We start from the raw sequence: 20,704 nt of genomic DNA, 5'->3' as shown, positions 1-20,704 counted from the left end.
TGAACCTCAACATTGTTCGCTTTCTGAAGCATGAAGGATAAAGCTGTGAGGTGACGAATAAGCACTGTACAGTATACAGCTAAAAAGCGATGCTTGTTAGTAACATACTCTCAAAAAAGAACATGTGTCTAAATGTGTTTGTTCCTTTTAATGGAGAGAGACTGAGAGGGAGAGTGGTTAGCTATTAAATATCAATATGTAGTGAGTTTTATCATTACTCACACACTACACTTGAAACTAGGGCTGGGTATCGATTCAGATGTTCCAATTCGATTCGATTTCGATTCGCAAGCTCTGAATTCGATTCGATTTCAATTCCGATTCTAAATTCGATTTCGATTCCCGATTCAACTCAATGAATATAGATTTAATACAAATCCTATATTTATTTATTTTTAAACGGTGAACATAAGTTTACGAGTGGTTAATTAATAAAAGGAAATAGAGCCACAAACCTGTATATTAAACTTTTTTTATTTTAGGTACTCTTGGGTACATTAAAACCCAACTTCAAATGCATACAATGAATAGACAGGATTTTGATGCAAGATGAAAAATTTATGCTGAAAATTAGACAAGTCAGAACAGTCACATGCCTTGATCAATCAGGATCAGGTTATTTTATGTTTAAGAGAAAACTAACATAAAATCTCACAGCATTATCTGTAACATGGAGGCTACAAGCGTATGAACACTGTAGGAAAACTAATACTGGCTTTTGGGTGATAGGTATAAATAAATAAATATGGAAAAAAAATAGATTTTTGGCCTTTGAGAATCGATTTTGAATCGACCACATTTTAAAAATCGATTAATCGAAAAATCTTTTTTTTTTGCCCAGCCCTACTTGAAACATGTTTTATTTGCTTGTGCCGTTTATTATCATCACCACTTGTTTTATTTTATTTGGTTTTCCTTCCACCAGTGCAAATGTCTGACAAACACGACAACAAACTCAAGTGACCCCCTTTTGACACTTCTTCATCTCATTCTTCATCCTTCACACTAATACAATATGAAGACTTCAGACTTCAAAAGCCTCTAATCCGTCTAAAGTTTTTGTTTAATATCAACATTTTTTATCAGGCTCCTATATGTATAGGTTTCTACCCAAGTATCTGCATTTCTGAATGGGCTGAGGCTTGGATTTAGTGAATTTGAAGTGAAAATATTCATTGAGCGTATACTATGTGCGGAGAGCATTCACTCAAAATTATCATCTAATTTTTGACAGAGGTGGCTTTTGCATCGAAGGTCTTCACATATAACAGTGTCCACAGCATTACCTCACAGTGCCTGGGGAAGCCCCCTTTGAAATATTTACACAGCCCACAGGTGGCCTGGAATTACCGGCCTGCAGATTTGATGCAGCGCTCCAGTCAGCTCTCTCTATCTGTTGTACTGCCTAATGAAAAGTGACAGCCAAGAAATAAGTTGCTCTCGCGTGGGACCCCCGGCCACCTTCTCTCTCGGTTTGGCTCCACATCTGTGATTTTAACCTCGAACATTTTATAGTTTGTTGGTTCCATAAAATGCAGTGCATGTGTCCCTTATTAATTAAATACCGCAGAGACTTCTTTCATTGCTTTATCAAGTCACCTATGTTTATGTAACCTATACGTCTAGACACTACACAGTACGGCTGTTCTTGGAGTTTCAAAAAGTCACTTTCTCCAATTAGCCTGTGATTTGTTGTCTTTACATATTACATTTGTTATTTTGTCTGTTTATGCTCGGAAAGTAAAACATTTGGGATGTTTTTGTGAATTATTTTCATTTAACCAAGCCACCAAGGTAACATTATCCAGCTAGCTAACATAGTTTTGATCAAAACGGTGAGAATGACTTTGAAACACCAGTAAGTGTGGGCAGAAAACGATAAATGATCAAAATCAGGAATGTTTTCCACCATATTCCATTATTTTCCAGAACAAAATGTTGATTTGACAGTTTAATATACATTTGTAGTTGTATAATTAGCAGCTATTTGTTAAGATACATTTGTAATTATTTATATTTGTGGTTAATTCAAAAATAATTTCTTTCTTTCTTTCTTTCTTTCTTTCTTTCTTTCTTTCTTTCTTTCTTTCTTTCTTTCTTTCTTTCTTTCTTTCTTTCTTTCTTTCTTTGTGAAAACCTAGTGTAACTTTAAGGTAACTTAAATTGTATTTTTGCGTAATGCATATTTCCATTTATTTTTCACGAATAGTAGGTTGAAATAAAACATTAATTTGCGGACCAAATGCAATGTCTCTGTGGGCCCCTAGGGGTCGTGGGGCCCCCTGTTGAAGAGCCCTGCTGTAAGGCACTGTTATGCAGTTTTATAGGTCACTGTAAGAGCCTCCAAACTCATAACTGTCCCAGTAAAACATAGACTTGCGGGGAGTGAGATGACGACACGGGAGCATGGGATGTACAGCAGAGGCCCGAAACTGTGCCGCGAGTGCTGACTCACTGTCTGTTTAGCATAGAGCCTTAATATGTTATGACTGAATGGCGGTGAGTAACCCGGCTTCCTCTTCATCCAACTCCAGGCAAGATAATCACAATAGCAAGCGTGCCCGTTGGAGACATACTCATACGTACACACACATATATGAGCATACATGAGTGGATGGCTGTACCCAAAGCCTAGCCCTTTGTGTTTGTCATGGACGTCAGCAGGCAGACCTGGCTTCCTCGTTGTTTTTCGTACATCGCCCATCAAAGCAGGCCCCTGGTCTCGACTTCATTGTCTGATCATGCCTGATAATAACTCAATTTATCCGCTCGCTCAACTGGTCTCAACCCAGCCGCTGGCTACTTGGAGCAGAGCACGGTCTTGCTCTGTAGAGTTTAGCCTGTGGTTTGCTCAAAGATGTGTTTTAGAGGAGATTATGGCCTGGCATTGGTGAAGTCCACTTTAACTATGCAAAATGTAAGTTTTTTAACTGTGACTGTTTGTTTATGTTATTTATTTTTTTATTTGTCCATCCATCCATCCATCCATCCATCCATCCATACATCCACCCACATCCATCCATCCATCCACCCACACATACATAATACAATATAATACAATACAATACAATACAATACAATACAATACAATACAATATAATATAATTCCTGAACCGTGTATACTGTGTGGCATACATTGTCCTGATGATACAGTTTGATTTTATAGTAAAAATTATATAGTAAAAAATAAATTAATAATATATATAATCTCTATCATCATCCTTTACACTGATCAAATACATGGCAGAGTTCACATCATTACTCACACGACCTTGCAAGTTAAAACTATACTGACTGAAAATCTTTTTATTTAAAATTTTCTTCTTTAAATTCAAAGTTTTGCCCTGTTTTTGCTACCTCAAATGCAATTCAAATGTAGACACTTGAATTATCAGTTAAATTTGGAATGGTGCACAACCCTTCTCGGCAGTGGCCTCAGTGTAGAGTTAGATCAAGTGGCCTCCTCCTAACACTTCTTCATCTCTGTTTGCATCCTTCACACAGAGAACATACATGGCAGTGACCACATTATTACCTCACACTACCTTTCTGCAACTGTGACCATTTGTTTGTAAACAGTATGTCTTCTATTTAAATGAGCGATTAGATATAACAGTCGTTGGAATTCTATAGAGTCTTTTGGAAAATGTAAAACCCAGACACTCAAATGGAGGGACATGAGAGATGTAGAATCCAGGTTTTACAGTCTTGCGTTGCACGGCTCTAGCCGTTCTCTTGGGCCGTTGGAGTGATGAATGGGGCACTTAGTGTGTGAGAGCACATGTGACTTAGATATCTGTGCTGCTGAAGGGTATTCACAATCTCAATTCTGCCTGGAGGTTAGGAACATTACCAGAAACCAGCTGCTGCTCTGCGAGTTTGGGAAACAACATGTGTCTCTTCTACCTTAGCAGGGTCATATTTACCTGGATTTGGCTATTTTTGAGTATGTACAATGGCCTCAAAATATTTGGACACTTTTTTTTGCAGCTGCACGAGGTAAATTACATTCAGAGCATTTTTAATGGCCCATGGTCTTTAATTCATTAACTGAATGAATCAATATTATGAAGATTTCATACTGGTTTTAAAATGTGGCCTTTTTGCACAAAAGCATCCCCGAAGATGATGAAGGAGTTGTGACAGTTTGAAGCTGGCTAGGTGTTTGGTTCTGTTACCGCTACAAAGAGAGAGGGAGAGAGATTGGTCAGTCTATAGTTCGTTTTTGCTGGCAGGAGGATTACAGGTGTGGCTAACAGTGCAGAATTGATCGAGGAAGCAGTCAGATGGAAGACTGTGTTTCATTCAGTCTATCACAGAGGAGCACAGACACAAAATTGAAAATGAGAACAGGAGTTGAGTCGAGTGCCAGAACCACCTTTTGAATTTAAAGGGATAGTTCAACCAGCAATATCAATATTTACTCATCTTTCTAAAATTGTATGACTTTCATTTGTAGAACAAAAAAAATAGACATTTTAAAGCATCTTCAAATATCCATTAGTTTCAGTTCATGACTTTTACAGTGACAATAGCTTTAAACATCCAACAAACTAACAAAACCAAACAAACAAACATGCAAATAAACTAGGGCTGGGGATCGATTCAAAAATGAACTAATTAATTGCACAATTTGCTGTGATTAATTGCAATTAATTTCATTTCCCCCAAGCTTGTAATCATCAATATTTAAACATAGAATCACCTACGGTAATTAAATTAAACAACACAGAAAAAAAGGAACAGAAAATTGCCCTATATTCAAATAATATTAAACATCAATATATCAATATAATATTCTTCATTCAGGTCTATGCCACATACTCAGATTTAACAGATTATTTTTTTTTTTTACTAATTATCAGTGATCTGAGCAGGTAATTTTACCATTGTTGCCCAGCATGAGCTATACCAGCTCAGTAGGGCTATTGCAAACAGAAGTCTACTACTGAGAAATTTCACATTATTTGAGCAGACTTTGCTTTTCCATTGCGTGATCGGTACATGATTGGAGCGTTTGGGCCGTGAACGACACAGCAGAACGCGCAGCGCAAACACTGAGTGGAACATTGAGCAGAGAGCGCAGCGCGCCGTCACAGACACACACACACACAGAATGGAGAGTGCGGCGCACACATGGAGCGGAAAAGACCCGCTCGTGAAACCTGATCGCCGAACATGGAGGGGCGGTGTGGCATATTTTTGGCTTATATTTTCGGCCTTTTTTCTCAGTCATCGGACAACTTTTTAAATGCAAACATTCCTCCTAAAACTCCATCCTTGTCCTTCTCCATCATGACAGGGTGACTTGGTTCGGCACACTCACAATAGCAGCCGCTATAGGAAGTCATTAAAAAGAGGCAAAAAAATTGCTGCGTCAATTGCGTTATTTTTTTAAAAATGCGTTAAACATCTCAAATTAATCGCGAAGATTAACGCGTTACTTCCCCAGCCCTAAAATAAACATAAAAGTACAGTAGTACGAGCACCCCTAGAAACTCGTATGAGTAAAATATCTCTGAAGTATATTTCCATTCATATTTACATGTTTTAGCACGCCAAGGTGACTATAGGAACATGAAATTGTCCTGCCTGCAAAATTTCCTACATTTCCAAATTTCATTCATCTCAATGGGTAAAGCCAAAGACTATAGTTCTGATCTGCAGCAGAAGATTGTTGAGCTTCACAAAATACAAAATGGCTGTAAGAATAAAGCTGAAGCATTGGAAAATCCCATTTCCACCATCAGGGCAATAATTAAAAAGTCCCAATCAACTAAAAACTTTGAAAATAGAATCCGCCTTGAAGAGGACGAACGAACAAACAAACAGCACCTACATCACCATGAGGAGAAAAAAACAAAAAATCACCTGCTCTTATCCAAAAACAAACTCCAGTGTATTCAGTTGTCAGACACTGGAACTTCAAACGGGACCGGGTTCTAGAGTCAAATGAAACTACCTTCAATGAGCTTTTAATTTGAAAACCACTCCAGCCAAATCAACCATTTAATTGAAAAGAATTGGCAACATGCAGGCAAGCAAATAATATCTGCATTTTGTTTTTTGGATGATCTATTTCTAAGTGTTTTCCCCCCCCTTCCATTTCATTGTATCAAAATAGTTACATCTGTTCTTTCTATTGACTTGGAGCACAACTAGCTCTCAGGATCCTGATCAGTCATGGGCTGTCTCTTTGTCTTAACATCTATATATTCTGACCCTTATTGGCAATGGTTCCTGCAGTCATCTCACTAACCACCATCTGTCACAGACATCCCTGCTCTTCAATGTCGAGAGTGGACCCTTTAAACTAATATCCAGATCAGCTCTTATAGCTGGTATCTTTGTGAGGCTAAGCTCAGCTGTCAGCCTCAGCCTCTTGGAGGGATCCCACTATAGTCAGGCCTGACCTAAACATATATCTTACTTGCTTCCAAGATACAACCTCATTGCTGAATGTTAATATGTACGGAAGACAGGCTAATGCTGTGAGCGATGAAGACATACTGTATCAGTCTTTTATGTACAAGAAAAATCCCTAAAGCTCCCATTGTGTCTTCTAACAATGCAGCCCAAAGACACACTTGACAAACATGTTTGCAGATGACCTTTTAGGATACTGTGTGTGCCGCTGTTCTTGAGAATGTCCATCTTCGGCAGTTCTTATTTAAACCTTCTTTTGTTCTTGATAATAACAGCTAAAATGCAACGTCCACCCCATGTTTTAAACTGTAAACTAGTTTTTCAGTATGTGCTTACGAAACCTGCGATTACTGAAACTCAATTTAGGTGCTTTTGTCCAGATGGTTCGACCTCACGGAACTGTCTGCTGAAATTGGTTTCCTATGCACTGTCTATGCAGCAAGGATACACGCCCATTCAAAGTTTGGCAGAGCATTCAGAGATTTCGACATTCATATATCTCCTCACAGAAATAGTCACATTATGTGAATTTTTTACATTTCTTTCAATAAGTAGTCACTTGTGTATGGCCTAGTCCAAGTGGCTGGACCCAGACAAAATTATGTGGCCTAGTCCCAAGTGGCTAGACCCAGACACAATTAGTCTGTCTGACAAAAAAATATTTTATTTAATTTAATTTAGTTGTTTTATTTTTAATTCATTAATTGTTTTATTTTATGTATTATTTTTGCTTCATCCTTTTTAAGTGCAAAATATGTAGTGGTGCAGTTTTTGTTTAATCAACACTATATGCATATGCATTCTGAATTTGACAGCATAGATTATTATACATTTTTCTATTTTTGAATCCCGTCTCAATGTACATCCTTTTTCTCACTTCTGCATCTAACCTTTGTCACAGCAATCAGTGTGCATTTTGTATTCTGTCACTTATGCTTAAGAATGAGCAATCAACTTGGTTTCCCAAGATTGAGATCCTAGTTTAAATACAATTACAGCATGTGTGCATTAAAAATGTACCGGTATGCAAATCTACTTTTTTCATGATGTACATAAATTATATCTCAGATGCATCTTCTGGGCCTCCCCAAGCACACAAGTAAAATGTGAGATGACTATTTGCTAATTTTATACTTTTACCCTTCATGTTTAAGTCATTTTGGATAAAAGCATAATTGCTGAATGTATATTTATTTATTTCACCCAGAGCAAAAAGGGTGGGCTTTCAAACCTTAAGCCCCAACATATATATATATATATATATATATATATATATATATATATATATATATATATATATATATATTTATTTTGTGAAGCATAACATGTTTTATATTAACATAGTGGCAAAAAGTGTATGCATGTAATTTTTTTTATCACCATTAAATCCATTTAGAGCAGCAATTATGTTCTAATTTAGGTTTAAATTAAAGCATCATTTTTACAGTATTGGCATATTGTAGCTTATTTTGCAACAAAGTGAATGTATACGTAAATAGCACCAATTTTTAAACAATTTTAGAACTTAAAAAAAATATATACATAGCATTAACACAGCATTTTTAACATTTTACATTTATATTAATGTGGGCCTTAAAACATGTTGATTTTATTTATTATGCTGAAAATCTTATTTAGATTTTTTTGCTAGACTTTTTTAAATTATTTATCCTGTATTTTATTCCTCTTTAGTTAAATTTTAGTTTTCAGCACTTTGCATTATAAATTGTGTAAAATATAAGCTATAAATATGAATAGCACTGTGACAATGTGATAATCTGACATAGCCAAACGCTGTAAGATAGTTTTTGCCTTGACACACGCATAGGGCCCTATTTTAACGATCTGAAACGCAAGTATAAAACGCGAAACACAAGTAACTTTGTGGGTGGATCCCGGGCACTGTTGCTATTATACCGGCGGGATAAATGACTCTTGCGCCCGATGCAAATCTAAAATGTGTTGGTCTGAAGTAGCTTCATTATTCATAGGTTTGGGCGTAACGTGAAATAAACCAATCAGAGCGTCCTCTCACATTCCCTTTAAGAGAAGGCGCGCTTGTTCCATGGCGGATTGCTATTATAACGGCGGATTTGCCAGCGCACGCCAGGAGCGATTCACAGCCGAGGAGACCGACGTTCTCGTCAGGGTCGTAAAACACAGAGAAGTGACATTGTATGGGGATGATTTGAGAAACCTAGCTTCGGTTAAACAGGCGTATAATAATTTGGGTAAATGTGTAAGCTAGATTTATCATGGACACACAACAATGATTTCCCTAGGGTGTTAATATTTTTCCTTGTAATAATGTATGATTTGCACAAATGAAAACTGCTGCGTCTGTGTAGATGAGAGAATCAAAGTGTATGTGCGTTGTACACACGCTACATTATGGCCAAGCATGCGCCCTTAAAATACCATATGAATAACACGCACAACGGGCCACTGACTTTAGACTATTTTTTTTCCTAGTCAGTGGCAGAATTGTTTTCTGGAACTGCAAAATAGCAATAATGTTTGCGACGAAACGCGCTTTCTCTTTTCGCTGAACCGTCCCCCCGAGCACAAGGTCATTCCCTAATTTACCGACGTGCGTCTGTGGAGGGAAAAGTCCGCTGTGCGCGGGTGCAAAATAGGAATGATACATGCGTCTGTGTACAAAGTCAAGTGCGCTGGGTGCAATATAGGGACCATTGTGTTTTTTGGTTTTCTTAGGGTTCTTTCACACTTGGTTTGATCGCCTGGTCCGAACCAGAGTTTGGTTGCTCCCCCCTCTCCCTTCCCCTGCTGGACTGTGTTCACATTACATTATTTGAGTCCAAACCTTAGTGCATTTACTTCATCAAAGCAGCATCCGTTTACCCCTGTTGCTTCAATGACGCAGGAGAAGGCGGCAAAATGCAAATGTATATTTTGGTGTTTGAACCTTTGGTTTTGTTTTCAAAGCGTCGGCACAAAACGGCACTTGCATATCTGCTGTGAATGCACTACAAATGTTCTAAAGAGTGCGGGAGTCCATTTCTGCTGAAGGCAAGGAGAAATGAGATATACATTCTCTCCGCCTGCAGTGTGTCAGTCACACTGGCCTGGAAAGTGAGAATACACAAAAACAGCAGTTCAATAAGCTAGCCAACCATGCCAGAGTTCACATGAACCGTACCCTAGACCACCCTTGGTGGACTCATATACGGTTAGGACATTCATATCATCTAAATGAACCGAAATCTGACGTCAATCGGACCCGGGTGCGCACCAAAAGTGCTAGTGTGTAAAGCTGCCTTTCAAACCTGTTCTTGGTTCAGTAAGTTGGTGAGTTGTTGACTCATGAACAATTCATGAACTTATTGTACAGTTTTGCGGACCGGTTCAATCGAGTCATTAAAAAGATGTGTCTCGAATGAACGATTTGTTCATCAATCAGTATCTGCTCCTTTAAGGACAAGTTGGACTCAGTCCTTCTATCTCTCCTTCACTGTCGTTTCAGATTGTCACTCAGACCCTGTGCCTGCAATAAGCACCAAATGGAATAACAATAGGTGCTATTCCCCAGGCGCTGTTTCCTCTGTGTTTTCTGTCTTGTATTCAAACAAGCTGTTTTGCAGAGGCTCCCATGGCTCTTTGTGCCCTTCCAAACCCGCTTTTAAACCCGTCCCTTTGTCTCTGTCTCTGTGATTGGAGGTTGCATTTTTTCCCCGTTTCATCCCCCACCCCTTTCAAATGACACACGTTGATTAAAATCAGCCTGCCATTTGGACTGAAAGTTAATGAAATGTATTATGAATGCAGAAATATAGCTTTTTCCTTCTGTGCTGACCGCTGACTCTGTGTACAGATTCTTTTAGAAATAAATTATATATTATATTATATAATTCATTTATATATTAATACCAGTAAATTATAAATGATGTTATATATAACAGTATATTTTGCTTCCCATCACTCTATTTTTAACTTCTCAGTGCTCAGTGTTAGGGGGAGGGGGTTTTAATCATTTTGATTACAACTTTTGTACAAGCATATATTATATTTACAAACTTTTTGGTTAGATGTGATAAATCGCAATTAATCGATTTGACCACTAATAATAATCATTTGTGTGTTTGGAGATGCATTTATGTATTTTATTGTTTTGGGGTTTTAAAACATACCTCTCAATACAAACACAATTTGAACCTCTCAGGTTAAGGTAGTTTTGAGAGAAAGAAGCTGTAAATGTGTACTCTCAGATGATTGACAGCAGGGACGGACCAATCAGCACGTCACCTGCAAAAGTGAAAGTAATAACGGACAACACAGAGAAAAAAAGCAAAGAACATCCAAACCACACATCCATAATGATGTAACAATTGTAAATGATTTAAAAAGCGACAACAACATAACATTATAAATAAAAATAAGAAAAACAAAAGTGACATGACCTCTTTAAGGGGCAGACTTTTTACTTATTTTGGCCATGTGATATATGAGATTTCCTTGACAAGTCATAAAACCATTTTAACACATTATTTGTCATTCTTCCTTTGCATCTGTCACCAAAATGTGTTTACTCAGGCTTTCTCAGTTTCAGAACTCTTTTACCCTACAGACTGTGAGAACTCAGAATTACAGTTGGTGTATGTAAACCATTGTGGTGGACAGAAGGCTCGCCAACACACAACAGAAACACATGAGACAGACTTCTGATGTGGGCAGTCGCTTTACAGTGATGGCAGAAACTTTTTAATAGCGTATCAAAGGGTGAAGTGTTGGTGGCACTGCGATGGAGCAGGTGGTGTTTGTATGACTCAATCAGATGGAGCACCAGCCCTCTTAACCTTGTTGTATGTCCACACACACACACACACACACACACACACACACACACACACACACACACACACACACACACACACACACACACACACACACACACACACACACACACACACACACACACACACACACATTGAATGTAGGACAACAGTTTGCTGGATTTCGTCCAAAATTAGAGACACCCCACATAGACAGTAGTCATTAATAACCCGCACAGACTAGTCACCAGGCTAGCCAACTTTGTTGTTCGTCACACACTTTCTGTCCTTTTCGCTCTTTCTCTCAGCCATGTTTTCCTCTTTTCCGTCCTCTCACTCCAAAGCTTTTTAGTCGCTGTGTAAAAGTAGGTTACGTTCAATGCACCGCTCTCCTGTACGCTCTCTCATTATATCGTCCTTGACGAACAACCTGTCACATTCTGTGAGCGGAGTAAGTGGCAATCCCACCCACTTCTAAAACACACACACGCTCATGCATACAGTATGCTAGATAACTGATTGCGTCTGGCCCATCATGATCCATTTTTACAGATGAGTTTGTGTACTCCTCAGCAATCAATCTGGACTAATTATGTTTGCGCTGACAAATTGATGGCACCCTTTCAGAATGGCATTTTACATTTCACTTCATATGTCTTTTTAGTGCATATTGCATAGTTTATGTCTTTTTTTTAGGTATGTTTGGTCTTACAGCTTTTATGTATTTTCTTATTGAATATATATTTTATCTCCAAAGAAACTTATTATTATTATTCTCTACATGTACTACCGTTCAAATGTTTGGGGTTGGTAAATTGTTTTAAATATTATTTTAAAGCATTATGCCCACTAAGGCTATATTTATTTGATTACATAAATCAGTATTATTTTGGATTTTTTCTTTTCTTTAAATAACTGTTTTCTATTTTAATATATTATAAGATGATATTTATTTCAGCATCATTACTCCAGCCTACAGTGTCACATGAGCCTTCAGAAATCATTCTAAAATAATGATTATGCTAATATACATTACAATATAAGATTTTATTGTAACTTTAGTCCTCCCCCCAGACATTAATGCCAAAGTGGAAGTAAGACCATATAAAGTATAAATGTTGTATAGGCCTATAAGATTTGTCTCTTGATAAAATAGCACCTGTCACAAATGTGAACAGCCAATTCCCCCACCAATTCCAGCTAATTATTGTACCATTCGACACACACACACACACACACACACACACACACACACACACACACACACACACACACACACACACACACACACACACACACACACACACACACACACACACACACACACACACACACACACACACACACACACACACACACACACACACACACACACACACACACACACACACACAATTCTAATGTGTTTGTAAAGGCTGTTTCATGTTGTATTTAACTAAATCAAATCATAATTGGAATATGTAGTCAGCATATGAGTCACACAAGATCTAAGTAATCTGTACAAATTGTTTCACAATGGCTTTCTCCAGCCTGTCAGCATCTGAATGTCCTTCCTGTTGCTTTCCAATCAGACATTTCACACAAGTCTTTGTTTTAGTCCCTCATTCAGACAATAAGCGGGTGGACCTGAATAGACATGGAAACTTGACACCAACATATTTCAAACAAACCAATAAATGTCCATATACATTGAGTCATTGAGATGGCCAAGACTGCTGTTAAATCTTTTACTTAAGAGTTGATCACCATGGCAACATGCTATAAAGGGAAAGCTCTCTCTCTCTCCAATTTTGCTGTTGTTAGTTTGCATTACTGCTACTGGATTAGCACATGTGAAAGACGCAAACATCATTCCCTGCCTGTGGACATGCCAAATAACAGGAAGTGCATGCTGAGATATAAATGATGAAAGATCTGTAAAAAAGATCTAACTTATTATTAACCGCTTGGTGAAGTGCCTTTCTGAATATTAGTCTCAAAAGTAAAGGGCACTAGCCACTTCTGGTTCCTCTAAATGCCACCTCCACCTCATCTGCACTGGCAAAGTCCACAAAATGCAAACTGCTGCCGAAGCCGTATTCATATATAGCCGTAAAACATAATATCGCCACTATCAATATGGTAATTTCCCCAGCCCAGCCCTAGAGATCATAAAACCTGTATTTGGTAGCAACTTTTCAATAATAAAAAGGGAGGGTGTTCTTGAGTCTGCATCCTGTGTTTAAAAGCCCCATTAAATCACAATGTGGTTGTAACCGAGGCCCTGGATCTCGCCTTGAAGGTCACATTATAACAGCCTCTGGATATAGGCTCCAACAGAATGTCTTCAGTTGATCGCTAATGGAAACTATCGCAAACATCTCACAGGGCTTGTTATCCTTCTATCTGCTACACAAAGCCTCTACCATCTGGGGAATGTATATAGTACAGTACATCAATAGTTCATAACTGACTATAGGGTTTAAATATTTTATCCAGCATAGTATGATTGAGAAGTTTGTGTGTGAAACAGCCAGGTGTTACTATGGCACTTAATATTATGGGGCAGATTTACTAAAAAGGACAAATTAGCGTGAGAGCACAATTCCATAAAAGCGCGGACGACGGTGGAAAGTTCTGCATTTTATCTATTGACAACGTGCAAAATAAAGAACACAGACGGATCATTTCCATAATGACCAACGCAATCTACCAAGAATTGCGCAAATTAATGTAGGGTCGCAAACAAGCAGAGCCGTTGTTAATCAGGTGCGGGTGATCTACTAACAACACAGGCGCAAAATGGTTTAATACATGCTTTTTTGGGGCGTTAAATAATGGCTCAATTACCAGTACAAACTTGTGCAAACCTTAATAAATCACCTTGCGTGATTCAATAAATACTCTGCTCCCATAAATTTTGCGTCTCAAAGGGAAACTCCTACAAATGCATATGCAATAATGTCAGCCGCAAAAATATCTGTGCCCAGACATTTTCAGTGCTATTTTATCACTGTGTGTCTTTAGTAAATCCTGACAGTATGTTAGTAAATCTGGCCCTATATCTCTAGTTCAGTCATGAAACTCTAGATGGCGCAGGCTGATATGTCCTTTACATGCAATCTGCAAACAATCCTATCATTACTTATTAGCACAAGCTGATTAAGCTCTTCTTATTATGCAACCAATGAGATTGCTTGCTCAACATTTAAATAGTATGGTTCACTGTTCACTGTAGGCTAGGCATTTCAACATGCTATTAGAGTTTCTCTGAAACCCTTCCACCTCCCCCAGCTCCACCTGCCTATTCATGTATAGCAGCAGCATATCTTACATGCTCACAGCAGCGTGCCTGTGTATCTATTGACAGTAGCAATCCATACTTGCTCTGCAAAAACATGCATAGCAGATCTTGTCCGCCAAGACCAAATACATACATAAAAAAAAAAAAAAAAAAAAAAAAAAACGTAAGCAATTGATGATATGACTCACAATGCTACTAGTTACTTACTTATTGTTAATCTTAAAGGTGTTTATGAATTTTAATTTTTTAACAGAAACTTTCATAAACCTGTCCCTGGGCATCTTTTGTTCTGTTTCAGAATAAGATCATTCTGGATCCACTAACATTTAGTGAGGCTCGCTTCAGGCCGTCACTGGAGGAACGTCTGGAGAGCATCATTAGTGGCGCCGCCCTCATGGCCGACTCCTCCTGCACACGCGACGATCGCCGTGAACGCATCGTAGCCGAGTGCAATGCCGTGCGCCAAGCCCTGCAAGACCTGCTGAGCGAGTACATGAACAATGTAAGTCCTGAACATCCTTTTCTACTATGTAGCTCTTTTTGAGCACTTTGTTTGTTTGTTTTGTTTTAGGTTTTCTCTTTATTTTTATTCATAGTTTTGTGTTGTCTTTAATACATATATATATATATTATATATATATATATATATATATATATATATATATCCCCTTTCCACCAGTCCCTATTGGATAGATACTGACTGTTCATATTGGGAGAGTTCACCAGTTAAAAGGGTCTTAATATTCTTTGATAAATCAATACTCTGACCTTTAGTCTTTCACAAACCCTTCTTTTTTGTGTCTCTGTGTTTGTTGTCCTTTGCTCAAATTAAAGACTTTAAGGCATATAATCCTATAGAATTATCACTATGGTGTCTATGCCTGTGCCTATGTGTCTTTCTTGTTGTGTGTATCTGTCAATTACGTTGAAACAGGTGTCACAAAGCCATTGGCAAGTGTTCTGTAATATTGATCGCTGTGGTATCAATGGGCCTGTCTGGCTCTGACGCTATGCAGTAATCAATGGCTTCTACCCAGCTATAATCTAATGCATGTTTCCTAGTGCTGGTGTGCTCAAGCACCATACGGGAACAGAGGGATATTAAATACAACCTCTCATTCGATTAGCGATGCCCCTTTAGTCAAAACACAACGCCAGTAGAGATGAATATCACATCAGCACTCAAATTACAAGCTCCTGCTCTGGGAGGAAATGTGTTTGTGTTGCTAGGACGCTTGTTTTATATGAGTTTTAGTCTCTCAACGGATTCATTTTGTTATGCTTTTTTTTTGGTATGTTTGCATATGCATCTTTGTATGAGTTTGTTCATGTGAATATTTTCATTAGCACAAATACGTTTTCCTCGTGCACTTGTTATATAACGTATACTAATGTATTTTGCACCCGAATAGTCTCTGGATATTCTTTAGCTGCGTTTACAGACTGATGCTGTTATAAAAACCATTTTTGTCTTAATAGACCAATGGTCTGTTTTATAGGTAGTACAGGATACCGCAAGTTTACAAGTCGGCATTGTTGACTTCTAGCTTCTGGGAATTAAGGAGGGTACAGTAGGTATCTAGAAGTGGTGTCTGATTTCTGCATTCCTTCAGTTTCTCCTCTAACACCTCTTCAACTTCTGCCACCTTCTTTCCACCTTTTGCTCTAATCGTTCTTCAAGCTCAAGCCTGAACGACTTGTGGAACGGCATGAGCTTGATCAATGTGCTGGTTTGCAATAAATTAAGTTCAAATGACAAGAGAATGTCCATACTTGTCCTGGCCGGTGGTGATCGTTGATTGGTGACACCCGCCCAGGCTCCCGAGACCACTGCTGAATCATCAGAATTGGCTGATTTAGTTACGGCAGCCTGGACAGGCCAATCTATCAATTGATCGGTTAGAGTAATGCATTGCTGACCTGGGTCAAGGGAGCTCGGTTTGTGGCTAGAGGTTGAGAGGGTCCAGGGTTTTGTGGGTGTGGTGGTTCACCTCGCTAGCTTGGCCTGCAGTGCACTAAAGAGGATTTAGGGAGTTGGTTAGTAGAGCTTAATCTTACACTTAGCGGGACGTGGCACTCTTGCGGTCACACTGCGTTTAAAGAAGATGGATGCCTGTTCTTCGGGCCTCCAGGGGGCTACACAGAAAGGCTTGATCAAGAGGAAGGTTCTTCGAACACTCCATCAGCCTAACAGTGTTGCAACCAGCCACACAAGTGCAGAGCCTGTGCGACCCAGAAGATTACTTTAGAAGAACAGCAGATCAACGAGTTATAGAGAAATAAATAGAAACAATGGGATGTATAGATTAGAAGCAAATGAGATCTTGTGTTATCACAAACTCCATACTGCAGTTTTAGGGTAGGATTCTGTTTTGTGACTCAATATTATAAGTTGGGTCACCAGCACTTAATGTGCATCTAACACTCCAACTAGTTGTTCGGCTAGGGCATTTTCATTCCTGGGTTGAAGCATTTCTCATTTAAAAGTATTGTATTATTATTATGACCAATATGCTTTAGTGTTATATCAGTCATTAACCATAATTTGCTACTTACAAGTCAGTTGCATGTGGTGGAGGGCCAATCTAAATCTAGAGAGCATTTGATTTGACAAAAATGTGTTGTGTGGGATAAATCATCAATATTGTAACCTATAATCCTGGAATAAATTATTATATACACACAGTAGTAGTCCAAATTCAGCTAGCTTTCAAATTCAGTCCAACTGACTTCTTTCGTTCCTGAATGAATCAGCATTTTTAAATTAATAATTTGAGTGAGTGATTCAGTGACTCAGTAACTCATCTCAAAAGAAAGATTCACTGGGAAACATCTAAGAGTAATGCACATATATTATATTATATTATATTATATTATATTATTATTATTATTAACGTTTATAAGGCATGAATAAGGAATACAAAGACTGGATAACACTTCAAAATAGACTTTACTGGAGCCCCAGAAGTAGAACGGCACATTACACGAAACAATAACTGACAATAAATGAACAGAACAGGGAGTATATACATATAGTAAATGAGGGAACTAAACAGAAACAGCTGGACAAAAATGAACTAATCAGTAACCATAGAAACTAACAAGAACTCATACAGACATTACATGAACTGAACAACTAAACAAAACAGGAAATACAGTGTGTCAGAGTGTAATATTAAAAGATGGCGAGCCCAAAAACAAGATGGCGAGCAGTCAAAGAAAAGCTTACTGCTGTCCTAAAAGTGGCTGCTTCGAAGAAACTGACAGGCCAGTGTGTCAGTACGTAGCCGAAAATATAAATGAGGGGTTGCCCATAACCAGAGCCGTCATCCAGCTGAAGGCATTGGAAATAGCCAAAAAGATGAACTTACCCACCATTTAGACCCATTTCTTATTTCTGTTACGTACTGACACATTTGCCTGTCAATATCCTCAAAGCGGCCGCTTTGATGCGGCATAAGAATGATGCGGCTTCATAGATTAGCGTGCCGCTTGCCCTCCGACTTCAGGGAGAAACTGCTGTCTTTTCAGTGCTATGTGATCGGCCTAAGGAAAAAAACAAAAACATTCATATCCCCTGGGTCAGATAGGTAAAGGTGAGAAATCAGTCATTGTGAAATCTACTAAATACTAAGAACTTCAGGTTATTTGTATGGTAGCAAAAAACTATTTGTTTCTGAATGTTATTATTGTTAACATTTAACCATTTTACCATTAAAATTTAGCCTGGGAAAACCCAGACCACTTCCGGCAAATTTAGATTTGCTCTGCAAGTGGGTCTGGCAAAGAGCCCATTGAAACCCATTTCCAATCCGCCGAAATCGCGGCACCAATCAGAAACGTTTTACACGATGATGACAGAGCAGAGACGGTGACGCAGATTTTGTACATTACAAAGATGGATGCCGCCGTGGAACATCACAACATCACTCGTTCGAATCAGCTATCGCGTCTGTTTCAAGCGATTTAAAATTGTCATTTTCGTTAACACAAACAGAGAATTGCTGAGAGTCTCGAGATGTTTCTCTGTCGCTCTGCATACGTCATGTCATTCATCGCTCTGATTGGTTTTAGATCTATCCGACGTCCGTTGGTGACGCCCCTGTGGAAATGAATTGTCTATGGAGCTTTGCCAGACCCTTACTCAGTTACAACTGAGAGTGGTCTGGGTTTTCCCAGGCTAATTAAAATTAAAACATTTCAAATAAAATATTTTCTTCAAAATACTCAATTTACATCTAAAAAAGATAAATCGTCTTATATTAAGGGTCGTCTTATCGTGACTATTATATTATATTATATTATATTGTTACATTACATTACATTACATCAATCTGATTATTTTTTTATGGCCTCTTAAAAATAGAAAGTTTACATTTTAGCTCAATTTAGGTCTATTGAATGCATAGTTCAGAATGTTCCAGAACTTGGAGGTTTTTTTTCTTCCTTTTAATAAAAGGTCTAAGTTTTAGAAAAAGTTACAGAATGTTGTGACTTTCTGCCCATCTCCCTAGGATAGCTAATAACAAGCTGTCGTGACATGACACAGTAATGTCATGTGACTGCTGGTGCCTCTGCACAGTGTCCTCCCAGCCGCACAAACGCTTTGATGCCTTGATTTGGCAAGTGCTAGACACCGTCTCACTGGACAAGACCAGTCATTTTCAGAGAAAATAACCCACAGCATGCACAAGAAATAGGCCTTTCTTTCGCTCTCACCATCCATCTCACTCTTTCTGCATTGGTCCAAAACCTGCCCCCTAAAGACACAAACAAAAATACACATGCATATCACACATTCCCCTTCAAGCTTTTAAGCAAAGCCTCCTGCAAACATCTCCTGTGATTTGCTCTCTCTCTTTACTTTTGTCTTCTGCTAGCACACATTTTGCTATTCTATTAACCTGGCTACAAGAATGTTGAGTCATCTTAGTTCTCATGTACCCTGGCTGAAGATTGAGGTCTCTTTTTTAGCTGTTGGCTACAACTGGTGTTTGTTGCATTTTGAAGTATATGTTTGGGATCTCCTGTATCTGTTACTGATGAGGGGTGAGGAACAGTCTGCAAGGAATCTGGACTCATGTGAGCTTTTTGTTTTCCACATCTGATGAGACGAGCGAGGCTTTATGTTTTTCAAGACTTAAACTACATCTCTACTTGATGGCTCACGCTGATTGTTTAACTTTGCCATCTTGCTATCTTTCCAATCTCATTAGACATCATATCCTCCTTTTCCTTCTCTTGGTTTCTCCTCACTGACAAAAACTTTGTTTAAACAAATCGTATGGTACGAATTTGTACGAATTAGCCACCTTTTACTCACTCATACGAATTCGTATGAACTGGTCGTGAGATAGCGTTGGGTTTTTCCTGTATATGGAATTTAGTATTTTCACATGAATATGAGAAGCTTTAAGGTCTCCCAGGTTTGACTACAGTGGCTCTTCCTTTGAGTTAATTATGCTCTTGTGCTAGATGGCTTTATTGCTTAAAATAAACATCCTCACTGGACTGACCTTTCTAACATCATCACAGATAAAAGACAACCTTACGCATTTCAGATTTGTTTTTGCAGCATTTCTCACCAGCTTCCTCATCGAGAGCCTCTTTCCAGCCAGATTCCACACTTGCGCCCTATTAAGTGGCCTGTATGGGGCGATCCATCAGCCTTTTCCCATAGCAACTTGTATACCCTCCCTTCCATCTGTCAGCCCTAATGTCCCTGGCTTGATTTGCTCTACCAATGAGAGATGCTTACTTCATATACCAGCCCATTCCAGATACTCAAGAGAGAATCTGAGGCGAATTTGCAAAGCGTGTTTCTGCATTGTTTCAGCACACACTAATAGGGATGCCTGATATGTAGATTGATGCCTGATATGTTCATGTAGATTGTCTACAAACCGGAAGGTTGGTGGTTCAATCCCCGGTTCCACCTGACCAAGTGTCGAGGTGTCCTTGAGCAAGACATCTAACCCCAGCTGCTCCCGACGAGCTGGATCGCCTTGCATGGCTGACACCGCCGTCGGTGTATGAATGAGTGAGTGAAAGGGTGAATGTGAGGCAATATTGTAAAGCGCTTTGGTGGCCATTGGGTCTGTGAAAGCGCTATATAAATGCAGTCCATTTACCATTTACCATTTAATCAAAAATACATTCTAAACAGTAACATTGTTAAATATTATAATAATGTTTGGTTACACTT

The 20,704-nt window shown here is 38.6% G+C and overlaps 1 protein-coding gene across 3 annotated transcripts in view; it reads left to right on the top strand.

Annotated features, from left to right (window-relative positions):
- ctnna2 (catenin (cadherin-associated protein), alpha 2) overlaps positions 1 to 20,704 on the top strand; it is a 450,781-nt gene that overhangs the window by 110,173 nt on the left and 319,904 nt on the right. For all 3 annotated transcript variants that reach the window (XM_079617041.1, XM_079617042.1, XM_079617043.1), the window contains one exon: positions 14,798 to 15,001. In XM_079617041.1, the coding sequence (XP_079473167.1) occupies positions 14,798 to 15,001 (204 nt within the window). The remainder of the gene's footprint in view (positions 1 to 14,797; positions 15,002 to 20,704) is intronic.

This window comes from Phoxinus phoxinus (assembly GCF_949152265.1).
Source record: "Phoxinus phoxinus genome assembly, chromosome: 6".
NCBI lineage: Eukaryota > Metazoa > Chordata > Actinopteri > Cypriniformes > Leuciscidae > Phoxinus > Phoxinus phoxinus.
The sequence above is the reverse complement of the archived record's forward strand: the minus strand, read 5'-3'. Positions and strand labels throughout refer to the sequence as shown.